The 12,888-nt window shown below is 37.7% G+C and overlaps 1 protein-coding gene across 8 annotated transcripts in view; it reads right to left on the bottom strand.

The window, feature by feature from the left end:
• RIC8B (RIC8 guanine nucleotide exchange factor B) overlaps positions 1-12,888 on the bottom strand; it is a 102,820-nt gene that overhangs the window by 84,496 nt on the left and 5,436 nt on the right. For all 8 annotated transcript variants that reach the window (XR_009689802.1, XR_009689800.1, XR_009689801.1 and 5 more), the window contains exon 2: positions 9,697-9,744. Coding sequence is in view for 4 of the 8 variants with exons in the window: in XM_061125444.1 (XP_060981427.1) it covers positions 9,697-9,744 (48 nt within the window). In the remaining 4 variants the exon portion in view is untranslated. The remainder of the gene's footprint in view (positions 1-9,696; positions 9,745-12,888) is intronic.

Consider the following 12,888-nt stretch of genomic DNA (forward strand, 5'->3'; position numbering starts at 1 on the left):
TGCTTCTATATGATGCTGTCCCTTTCCCCTCTTTGGTGGCATTATTGTTATACATATCAAAAATGATTACTTGGTATATAATTTTGTCTTTTGAAGTCACTGAGGAGAAAGGACAGCTGGTATATACTTATAGCTTTTGTTATTTTGGCCTTCTTATTTATAATTTTCGGTTCTCTAGAACCAAATAGAGACTGTATTATCTAGAGTCACTTCCTTAGTGCAGTACAGCTTTGCTCTCATCAACTTTTGTGCTATTTCCGACAAATGTATCATGTTTCTGTATGTTACTAGCTGAACAATATATTAAAGACATTGTTTTATACACAACTGTTTTTAAAATCATTTAAAAGAATGAGAAGAAATATGCATTTATATTATCTTTTATAATTACATAATTACCTTTATTAGTTCTCTTTTGTTTCTTTGTGTGGATTCAAATCACTGTTTGAGGTAACTTGCTTTCTGTTTGAAGTATTTCTTGTAAGGTGGGTCTAGAACAAATTCATTTTTTCATTTATCTAAAAATGTTTTTATCTCCCTTGCAATGTTAAAAGATAGCTCTGTTGGATATGATTCCTGGTTGAGGTTTTTTCTTTGAGCTCTTTGAATACATTATTCCTCTGCCACAGGCCTACATTTCTGATGAGGAGTCAGCTGTGTATCTCATTGAGACTATTTTGTAAGTGATGATCCATTTTTCTTTTGCTACTTTCAAAATTTTCTCATTGTGTTTGAGTTTTAGCATTTTTATTGTGATGTGTCTATGGATCTTTTTGAGGTTATTCTAACTCAGACATTATTGAGCTTCCTGGATATGTAAGTTGTTTTCCTGTAAGTTCGTTTTTAGACATTTCTTCAAATATTTTTTCCTCCCTTTTCTCTCTCCTCTCCTTCTGGTACTCCAATTATATGTATGTTGATACATTAACATCATCTCATATTTCTCTGAGGCACTCATTTTCATTATTCTTTTTTCTCTGTTCTTTACCTTGTATACACTATTGATTTATCTTCATATTTGCTCATTCTTTCTTCTGACAGTTTGAACCCAACACTGGGCCTCTTTAGTGATCTTTTTCCCATTATTGTACTTTTCACTTCCAAACTTTCCATTTGGTTCTTTTCTTTTTAATCATTTCTATCTTTGTATTGATATTCTTCATTTGTTGTGATGTCATCAAATTTTGTATTACTTCTTTAATTATGATTTCCTTTACTTTCCTGAATTTTTTTTTTTTTTCCTTTTTGGCCACACCACACAGCATGCAGAACTTCCCCCAACCAGGGATCAAACTCAAGCCCCCTCAAGTGAAAGCACAGAGTCTTAACCACTGGACCACCAAGGAAGTCCCTTCCGAATATATTTATAATGAGTATGTTGAAGTCTGTCTGTTAAATCCACCCTCTGGTTGTTCTCACAGGCAGTTTCCACTGCCTGCCTTTCCCCCAGTGTATAGGTCATTCTTTCCTGTTTCTTCACATAGCTTTGTTTTGTTTTTTGAAGCCGGACATTTTAGATAATACATCAACATTGGGTATTGCCTATGTCATCCAAGATTTGCTATTGTTATTTTTCTTATTTGCTCAGTGACTGGATGAATTATTTCAGTTGAGTATATTTTCCTCCTCCTCCCTGCAGATGTAGCTCCTCTTGGGACTCACCCTTTTGTGTGCTATAGTCATCCTGGGATGACAGTGGCTTTGGCAGGCCTCTCTTTGACTTTCTCTTCCCTGACCACACCCAGCTGTTAAGCTCCACTAACTGCAGAATGATTGATCTATTGTCTTCAACAATGTCCTGGGGCATAAATTGCTCTACAGACTGAACCAATTTATTACAGCTCCTTTGAAGAGATAGTTCCTGAGGTACATATTTAAGATTTGTTCTAATTACAGGAAGGTTCCTCCCAGCTGTCTTTCCTCCTTCCTTTCTAGCAAACTAGCTAGACTTCTGGTTAGCCCTATAACTCCAATCAATATGTCAGTCTCCCAACTCCTTCTCCTTTCACCACAACCTGTACCTTCAGGCAGGAACTTTACACTGTTGCAAAAAGTTGGTCCCTCTGGGGAGAGATTCAGAGCTTTCGGTTATAAGGTCTGATTGTTTCTCTTGGCAAAATTCCTGAACCTTGGTTCTGATGCTGAGGGCAGAGACAACAGCATGCTTCTTTCTAGGTGACACCTCCTTGAGAGTTCAACTGGAGGAGACAGGGGAGTAGCAGGCCCGAAACTCCTCAATTTGCCTTCCAAGGTGGAATCTGTTTGTCCCACCAGCCAGGGCAAGGGCAATTGATACCCCAATATTCTCAATGTTGCCTTACTCAAGGTAGAGCCCATGATCCACAAGTGGAGACTGAGTGAAAGAAGAGAGACCCCATCTCTCAGCTATAACTCACCCAGAATTTTGTCTCAGTGACATGTGGCTGGGGCAGGATGAGGAATGCTGGCCTTACCCATGTCCCTACTGGTTAGTGAGCCTTCCAACTGAGGACTGAGGAAAGCAGGAGCTCTGATCTTGGCTCTATCAGTTTGCTGTTGTTCAGTCAACTAAGTCATGTCCAACTCTTTGCAACCTCATGGACTGCAGCACTCCAGGCTTCCCTGTCCTTCACCATCTCCCAGAGCTTACTCAAACTCATGTCCATCGAGTCAGTGATGACATCCAACCATCTCATCTCATTCTCTGTCGTCCCCTTCTCCTCCTGCCCTCAATCTTTCCCAGCATCAGAGTCTTTTCCAATGAGTCAGCACTTCGCATCAGGTGGCCAAAGTATTGGAGCTTCGGCATTATCCTTCCAATGAATATTCAGGGTTGATTTCCTTTAGGATTGACTGGTTTGATCTCCCTGCTGTCCAAGAGACTCTCAAGAGTCTTCTCCAGCACAACTGGAAAGCATCAATTCCTCGATGGTCAGCTTTCTTTATGGTCCAACTCTCACATCCATACATGACTACTGGAAAAACGACAGTTTTGACTATACAGACCTTTGTTGGCAAAGTGATGTCTCTCTGTTTTTTAATAAGCTGCCTAGGATGTTCATAGCTTTTCTTCCAAGGAATAAATGTTAATTTCGTGGCTGCAGTCACCATCCAAACAGTGAGTTTGGAAGCCAAGAAAATAAAATCCGCCACTGTCTCCACTTTTTCCCCATCAATTTGCCATGAAGTGATGGACCAGATGCCATGATCTTACTTTTTTGAATGCTGTTTTAAGCCAGCTTTTTCATTCTCCTCTTTCATCCTCATCAAGAGGCTCTTTAGTTATTCTTTGCTTTCTGCCATTACAGTGATATTATCTGCTTATCTGAGGTTGTTGATATTTCTCTCAGCAATCTTGATTTTAGCTTGTGATTCATCTGGCTCTGCATTTTGCATGATATACTCTGCATAGAAGTTAAATAAGCAGAGTGACAATATACAGCCTTGACACACTCCTTTCCCAATTTTGAACCAGTCTCTATTTCTATGTCCAGTTCTAACTGTTGCTTCTTGACCTGCAAACAGATTTCTGAGGAAGCAGGTATGGTGGTCTGGTATTTCCATCTCTTTAAGAATTTTCCACAGTTTGTTGTGATCCACAGAGTCAAAGGCTTTAGCATAGTCAATGAAGCAGAATTATTTTATAACATTTAGAAAATATTACAAAAACATTTTATAGATGTTTCTCTGGAATTCCCTTGCTTTTTCTATGATCCAAGGGATGTTGGCTATTTGATCTCAGTTCAGAGAAGCGTTTCCATCTCACTCCACTGACAGTGGGAAGTAAGGGAGCAGGTCTCAGTTCAAATACCACAGACTTTCACTTTTCTGACTTTTCAGTATATTTTCCTGAATACATGTTCCTTCATTGACTCCATGCTTTCAGGACTATTTCCAGATAATTTAAATGGCTGTTGTTGTTGTTGTTTAAATAACCAGTTTCATTGAGGAGCAGGTTCATAAAGCTCTCACACTGGCATGGCTGGAAGCAGAACTTCTTGCTGAGTTTTTTATATAAGAAAAAGGATCTGAAACTCTAAAGTACAAATTAGAGATACTACTCTTAACATTCCCAGGCAGAAAGTGATCCATACAGAGATCATGTATGGACTGTCACATCTAAGGCTTACTAAATCAGAAGGCTGTTCTGTTCTTTCTCCCTACATTTAGTCCTTCAATACCTTGGCAACACATCTAAAATAAAAAATGGAGTCTGGAATGAAGTCTAAATTATTTTACTTCTGAACTACTGTGAGGCATTCATCCTGGCCTATGATATAATTCAGCCCTTCTGGTCAAGTTTTATGCCAGATCCAGCTGGATAGAAACTTTAAAAATAAAAGTTTTAGAATGTATTTGGTAATATGTGTGTTTGTGTGTTTTAAAGAAATCAAGATGTTAAAAATGATTATCTTTAAAGTTATTGGTTTCTAAATGAGAACCGAACTTGCATCATATATCAAGGTATTCCCCAAAGTGAAGACATCAAATAAAATTTGAGTCAAATTTGCAAGACACACAAAGCTCATTTTATTTTGGTGAAAATTGGAGTTTAACAATTTCAAACAACTATGCTAAATGTAAAAGGCTTTTAGAACAAGCATTCATGCCTCAAGCTATCCCTAAGCATGGACTCACAGTATACGACTGATGGTTCTATCTTGGCACATTTTCCTTGGGGGACTCTAATATGGAAAATTACCCATTCATTTTCTATAGTCCACAATGACAACCCTCAGTATGCATCTGTAGCTGAGAAATGCCAAACCAAACACCATAGGAAAATAGCCAACTTAGGAACCAAGGCCTAACACAGGACCTGGCACACAGGAATTACTGAAAAAATATTTGTGGACTACAGAGATCTCTGCTAATATGCCAAGTACATCCAACTTTGTGGAAAAAAGAAGAAATATTTCAAACGGTAGAATGGACTTTTGTGTTCAAATAAATTTATTTCACTCCATAAACCAGCTCCACAAGGGATACTATCTCCAAACCTAATAACACTTTTATGTTCCCCCAAAAGGAGTATGTAAGATAATCACAAAGGGCCAATTTTAGAGAGAATAAATGATTAAAAAATATATTGGTCTTTGCTTACATCCCGAATCACATAACTCTGAAAGAATATATTATCACATATATTATCATCATATTCTTATACCTGATCTACTGTAATGAAAAAGTTTAAAATATAAAAAAGAGAAATGAAAATATCATCCACAGTGATAATACAAAGCCACTATTTAGTGAATTTCCTTATAGACATTTTTCTTTGTATACTTTTTATTAGTTTTACATGGTTGTGATCCCACTGTATGAATATTTTTGTATTCTGCATTTTCAGTAAACAACAGTATGAAAAGTGCTTGAGAATCTACTGCCTACTTAAGAAAATATCAAACTCAAAACCAAACCATATGTACAAGTCATAAGAATTCTGGTCTCCACTCAATCCCAAATCCCCTTTATTCATTTAACGAGTATGTATTGTAGGTGCTTATTTTGTGCCACATGCAGTGCCAAGGACTAAAAGTACAAAGAAAAGTAAGTTAGAATTTTTGTCCTCAAAGAGTTCTCATCTCAGTAACTACCCTATACCTTTACAGATATATGAACTTACCTATGTCAGTTTGAAGCTAATGAAATAAATGCTTGAAATTTAACTATTTTTAACTTGATTCTTTTCGGGAAAATAACTAAATACCTTAAAGTTTATCTCAGACAACAACTGAAGTTTTCTGCATTTGATATGGTTGTATTCTTACAGGTGAAAGAGCTGCAATTCTTTTAATCATTTTACGATAGGTATTTTTCAATATTTATTGCAATTAGTTCTCTTTATTGGCCTTGAGATCAGCTGTGCTTCATAAACCAATATAAGAGTTTTCATTTCCTTAAGGTGTAAAATTTCAGATTATTCATCATACCTTCCTCCATCCTACATATTTGCATGATACATTTATTTATGTGTTGGTATATAGTCATAGCCATCTATTTAGGTAGAGAAGATGTAAAGTAAATGTTTCAGTAATCACAGGTGCTTACACCCAAATATATCATGAGCCACATGCACCTGGAATTATTTGCATTCTATGCACAAACATCAGAAATGTGTCTGTCTTTACTTCTCTGGAAAAATTTAAGCACTCCTAGTTGGAGAAGGAAATGGCAACCCACTCCACTGTTCTTGCCTGGAGAATCCCAGGGACAGGGGAGCCTAGTGGGCTTCCATCTATGGGGTCGCACAGAGTCAGACACGACTGAAGCGACTTAGCAGCAGCAGCAGCAGTTGGTAATTTCCTTTGATATTTTCCTATTTAAGTCTGGTCTAGTTGCCTAAATGGTTTCTCAAGGTATAAGAGATAAAACAAGGTACTGAGTCATAATTTCAGACCTTCTGAAACATACCTCAAGTGATAACGAGTGGGAGCCATGGAGCACTAAGCAGTGAGGAGCTGCACATAATAGCAAGAAAATCTGTTCTCCGCATGAGGCTCCACCACTTACTAGTGACGTGAGTGTCAGCAAGTTGTCATTAACATGAGCCTCAGTTTTCTTACCCATAAAATTGGTATGGCAATAGTCTTTCCATACTTATATCATTACTACTTTACTACTGAAAAGCAAATCCTTATAAAAATGTAAAATGCTACACAAATGTTAGGAATTAGGTCTAAGGATCATTACTTTATAACCAGTTCCTAGACAGTTCACATAATCAAGTTTTATTTTTTGAAAGGCTCTGTTCCCTTACATCTACTTATTGGTTGTCATAAGGTTTTACATAAGAGAGGTGTGTTTTTCAGAGCAACAGCACCTGCAGTTTATGGAAAGGGGTGATGCTGTTACCAACAAACTGGTAGAAGGCTTCAGAGACATGTTTAGGAAAGAGAAAAAGAGAACTAGAGCAGGAAAGCAAATTGGATGGTAATTTGAGTTCCTCCTATTTTAAGATTGGGTTTAATGTGGAGACATGCCTATTATTCCATGTCTCTCTACACCGAGAACTTAAAAAGCTGTTAGGATACAGATCCTTTAGAGAAGTCCAATAATTTTGATTTCAAAGTCTTTATGGGCCTTAGGCATGAAAGAGTCACTAATGGTTTTAACCTTTGGAGACTGAAATAGTTTTGTTTGCCAATGTTTTTACATTAATGAAGATTACCTAGCTAGGTCCCTAATGACATCTGTTTATATCAGACCTCCCAGGAAGCAGCAATTTATATACTAAACCAAAATTAACACTAGTACAGTAGTTATGGTCACCAAAAATCTAAAAGGCAGTAAAAGACAATACCTTGATAATGTTAAGTTTTGCTACTAACCTACAGGAAATAAACATGCTTTACTAGCAACTGTGTAGGAATTTTTCTTCCCTTAACTGAAAGCCGTATGGAGGGAGGGAAATCTCTGTATGCATTTACTTTGACTAGTGAAAGCACTGTCAAAGATTCTAGTGTCAGATCCACAAGGTACCACAAATCTATGGATATAGTATGGATTCTCTCAACTAAACTAAACAGCAGCTGCCTTCCTAGCCTGAATACCTAAAAAATGTATATATTCTTTTTAACACCTGGCTTCTTTTTTCTTCTCACTTGACCATCTCTCCCATTAGCACATAATAGTCTCTCTCCTCCCTCTCCCTCTCTCTTTGAACACAGTGCAGTATTCCATTACGCAAATCTCTGTAAGTTTCTACAAATATTCCCTGATTCCTGGAAGCTTTATTGTTTCCAATCATCTGCTATTATGTACAATGCTTCAATGAGTAACTCTGCTTACTTTATTTCAATCTATCTACAGAAGAGATCTAAAAGTGACATTGCTTGGTCAAAGGGCAAAATGCATCTGTAATTTTGATAGATATAACTAGCTTCTATTCCACAGGGACTTGTGTTATTTTCTACTCCCACCAAGTGAGTAAGGTACTTATTTCCTGAAGACCGTTTATCAAAATGCACATGCCTGGATTCCATCCCCCAAATTCTGACTCAATAGACAGTGAGGGGGCCTGAGCAGGCCTGTTGAAAAAGCTCCCCAAACAGCACATCCCTGGCTGAGAACCCTGTTCTAAAAGGTATTCTAGTCTTGTTTACATTGTTTAAATGCAAAAGAAAATCAGGGTAAATCTTTAACTTCCAAAGTTTATACTCCTTGTCACTCATTCAATATAACTTTTCGAGTACCTGTTCTGTGCTGGGCATTCTAGATGCCGAGGATATAAAGATAAATATTATCATAGCATCAGTCTTCAGGGAGTTCACAGAGTCTAACAATGAGAAACACACAGACACACACACATAAAATTAAGAAACAAATAATAAGCATAGGATTAGAGATTTATATAAAATTTTATAGGGATACTGAAAAGGGGCACTTCACCCTAATAGGAACACCAGAGGAGGTTTCCTGAAGGAGAAGCTCCTAGAGCTGAGTAGGAATTAAACAGGTGAAAGGGTGAAGAAATATACAAGAGGGCATTCCAGGCAGCAAACACCATATGCAACAATAGGAAGTAGGAAACAGAAAGGATGTATGTGTTTGTAACTGGAAACATTTCATGTTGCTAGAGCATAAATTACAAGGGACAGAAGTAAGCAACAGGCTGCAAAAGCAGGCAAACTTCAGATCACTGAGCATCGAGGTCATGATAAGAAGCTTGAACTTTATCCTATAGACAAAGAAAGTCACTCAAGGTTGGGAGTGACACAATCAGATTGCTGTTATAGAATTAAGGACAATGGACTGGAAGGGCACATAACTGGAAAAAGAATGAACAGTTAGGAAACTGGTACAGTAGTCTAGATGAATGTATGAACAAGGGCTGGGATTAAAGAGGGAATGTAGGGAGAAATCTTAAGAGGCAAAATGAGTAGGATGTTGTCATTAAATATGGGAGTAGATGTGAAGAGAGGGATGATTTCAAGGTATGATCAAACCATTACCAGCAAAGCACTGGACTTAAGCTATTTTTCCAGCCGCAATCATGGGTTTACACAGATTCAGTCATGCTCTCTCACCTGGTCTTACTGTTTGTAAGGCCAAGGATAGAAGTACAGGGCCCAGGAAACACTGAGCCTGAACTGGTGAGCTTCTCCTTGAACATCATGTTCTAATCAACTAAGTAAAGCAACCACAAGCTACCCCAACAGGCCAATGTGACATTTCATGATCCAATCTCTGATGCACCCTCTCTTATAGTAACTCCTCTAGTGATGAGCCTCTTGATCCCGTTTTCCTCTTTACCCGTGAAGTCAGTGACCAAGATGATTGCTAGCTACAAAGAAAGCTGCCAGCACGGAGAACAATATGTGGTTGAGGCACAGCAGCATCAATAGCTGTTTCCCCAAAACTTAACCCAAAGTCAAGCTTGGCTTTATAATATTAGCAATTTTTGGCAGCCTGCAACCCTGCCACCAAACAAAGCCAATCTCTGGAGAGGAGACGATATGGGGGAGGGTCCCCTCTGAACCCTTCCCATTCCCCTGATTTATGCAAGTGTAATGGTCCTATGGGGATGCAGCAGGAGGGTGTTGTGTCTAATTCATACTAAACCTGGCACTTGTCTTTCTTCTCAGAGTTCCTAAAAACCAAACTCAAGGGAAACTGAAAACTAACCCATCGGATGAAACCAAGTCCACTGTTATAAAGCCGTGAATGAAAATACATACAGACACACACACCACACAAAGTAAGACCAAGGCTTACCTTTCTTTTATCTTCATCTGTTGATTCAAATTTGAAAGTAGCCCTATGCTGAAGAGGGAAAAAAGGGAAACAATGTCATTTTAAATATACAGATTTTTCATTTTGGCTATGTTAAAAAATATCTGATGTCTATAAAAAAAAAGTTGTCTTCCCAAATCACCTCAATATTCTTACTAAAGAAAACGAGAAGTAAGCAAATAACTATAAAGCAGTACAAAAAGACTAAAGCAAAACTATATACAGAAAAGAACAGAGTACCGAGCCACAAACCACCAGGGAAATCTGGAATGCTTTGCATAGAGTATAAAGCATTTGAGCTGGACCTTGAGGGATGAATAGGAGTTTGCCAGGAGGCAAATGAAAGCATTCTAGGGACGGAAACAAAGGCTCATGTGTGAAATGGTATGATATATTTGTGAAATAAGCAGCTCTGTTGGAATGAAACACAGGACACATGTTAGAGGATGACAGGAGTGGAGAAAGATAAGAATGGGAAAGTAGACTAGATAGAGATTTGGAAGGATCTTCCAATGTTGTTCAGGAGCTTGTACTATATCAAACGCACTAAGAAATCATCAGAGAATCGTAGATAGGGAAGGACAGTAATTCTGTAAGAATGAGAGTTTAAACCATGGTTCCACCACTTACTAGTTAAGCAAGTAACAAATTATAACTGTATTTCTCATGTGAAAAGAGGGGTGACTACTTCACAAAGCTGCTGTGAGGGTTAAAGCAGCTAAGGCATATAGTGCACCATCTGAGTGCCTAGTACATAGTAAACACTCAGTTAGCATTAGGATGATAATGATGATGATGCCAATGATATTGAGAAAAAAATAACTGAAAGAAAAGGAGGGTCACGACTCTCCTGAAATGACTGGCAACACTATTTTTTCTCTGTAGCTGAAACAGAGAATGGAGTAAGTTGTCCACCATCAGAGAGTGGCAGTAACCCAAAAAATAGAGCATAAAGTTCCTCATTCTCTTCTCAAGTTTTATTCAAGAAAGCCAAGTGTGCTTAAGAATCCTCTAAGTTTTCCTTTAAAAAAAAAACCTTTACTGAACATCTCTCTGCCTTTCCTTTGGATTTCTCATTGGCAACACTGACAAACATTTATTGGCAACCCATCAGGAGTTAAATACAGTAAGTACTAAAGATATTATCATTACAGGTGGTTCTGCATTGACAGCTTTGTAGAAGAAGTGATTTTTGAAATTAAATGAGATTGAGAAATGTTGACAGAGAAGCAGTTCTGAAGTACAAAATGGTCAGAGGGAAGACTTAGAGGTAATAGAGAAGGGCCATTTAGGAAACCTAAAGAGAAGCTGCCTCACATATGGCTTGCAAAACAATTAAAATGGATGTCAGATGGTGAGGGTTTGGATTTAAAAATTTATACCTGAACTGACATAAAGGTGACAGGCCACCAGGGGAAGACTCTGAAGGAGGTGTAAATAGTAGCTTATTCTGGAAGAATATTTTGAGCAGTAGCCTACAGACCAGATCAAAGGAGAACAAGGCTGAGGACATAAAGCTCTCTGAGAAATGGGCTTCAGTAATCCACGTGTAATATTGCTGGAGGCAGTATAAACCGACACCATCTTCAAAAAACGAAAGTGATTTGGCAACACATAATAGCAACCATAAAAATATTCATATCCTTTGACCCAGAACATCTACTCCTAGAAATTTATCCTAATGAAATCACCCAAAGGGCAGAAAAATTATATTCACTGCAGTGTTATCAAATGTTACAAAAGAAAAAAAGAGACAACCTGAATATCTAACAACAGGAGACTGATTAAGTAAATTACTGTGCATTCATCTGAAACATTATCATACTGCAGTTTTTTTAAAGATGGCTAAAAAGTTCTGTAACAACATGGAAAATTATTTTATGACAATAACTGTAAAAACAGTAAAATATCAAATTGTATGTCTCCGATGACAGTACCTATATCAATGTATGGATGGATGCATTCAAACAAAGGCTTGAGTGTTAAAAGTGCAAAAATAAAAACTATACAGGGTTGGTGGAATTTCTGGTGGTTCCTTTGACAAAACTTGTTGGTATATTGTTTTTATTATTAAAAGAAAAAAAATCAACAGGTAAATGAATTAATAAACAAACAAGAAAAGAAAGAAGAAAAGGAAGGAAGAACAAAAGCTTTAACTTAGAAATTTACAGACCCAAGGTTTAGTAAAAACTAACACTGATTAAAAGATAAAGAATCAGTAGATTGTTCTGTTGGTTATAAACTGAAGCCTAGTAAAGGTTCACTACAAATGAAAATACATAATTGCATTTAGAACTAAGAAAGCTTAATTTTGCATCATATGTGAAATAGTAATTCCATACATTATCTGGAATAAATATACCTAGTTGCCAATATAGTAGTCCTCCTAAACTTTTTTTTTTGCATTTGTGGTAAGGAACAGAAAAACAAATCATCTTTTAGAAAGACCCTCACTAAGTTATGAAAATATTTTTTTAAAAGGTTTCTACATAGAATTAAATCTTTTAAGGTGATAATTTAGAATAGTACCAAGGACTAATTTTTCTCTTGCTTTTTAAATGTAAAGTTGATCCTGTGATAAAACTACAATATTAAAAAAGAAAGAAAAGAAGGGAAGAAGGAAGGGAGGAAGAAAAGCTTTCAAAAGTCCTGTCCAACTAGCATGAGGACTTAATTTAATTAGCAAATATACTGGTGATGTGAGGCAATAAATTGAATTTAGAACATGCCAATCTATTCAGAAACTCAGATCCCTAAGGTTGTTTGGATTCAAAGACGTTGACTTCTCTAAGGCAGGCTTCTCTTATCCAACTTAGATCATACCTAACCTAGTCTGTACCGGGCTTCCCTGGTGGCTCAGACTGGAAAGAATCTGCCTGCAATGCAGGCAGACCTGGGTCCAAATCCTGGGTTGGGAGACCTGGGTTCAAATCCTGGGTTGGGAAGATCCCCTAGAGGAAGGCATGGCAATCCACTCCAGTATTCCTGCCTGGAGAAAACCCATGGACAGAGGAGCCTGGTGGGCTACAGTCCACGGGGTCGAAAAGCATCGGACATGACTGAGCGACTAAGCACAGCACAGCACAACTCTTCTCTCCCCTTTTTGAGGCTGAAAGGGAAGCGGATCCAGCGTTTCTGGCTGTAGATGCCTTTCTAGAACTGCTGGCCAACAGT

This window comes from Dama dama, chromosome 22, assembly GCF_033118175.1.
Source record: "Dama dama isolate Ldn47 chromosome 22, ASM3311817v1, whole genome shotgun sequence".
Classification (NCBI taxonomy): domain Eukaryota; kingdom Metazoa; phylum Chordata; class Mammalia; order Artiodactyla; family Cervidae; genus Dama; species Dama dama.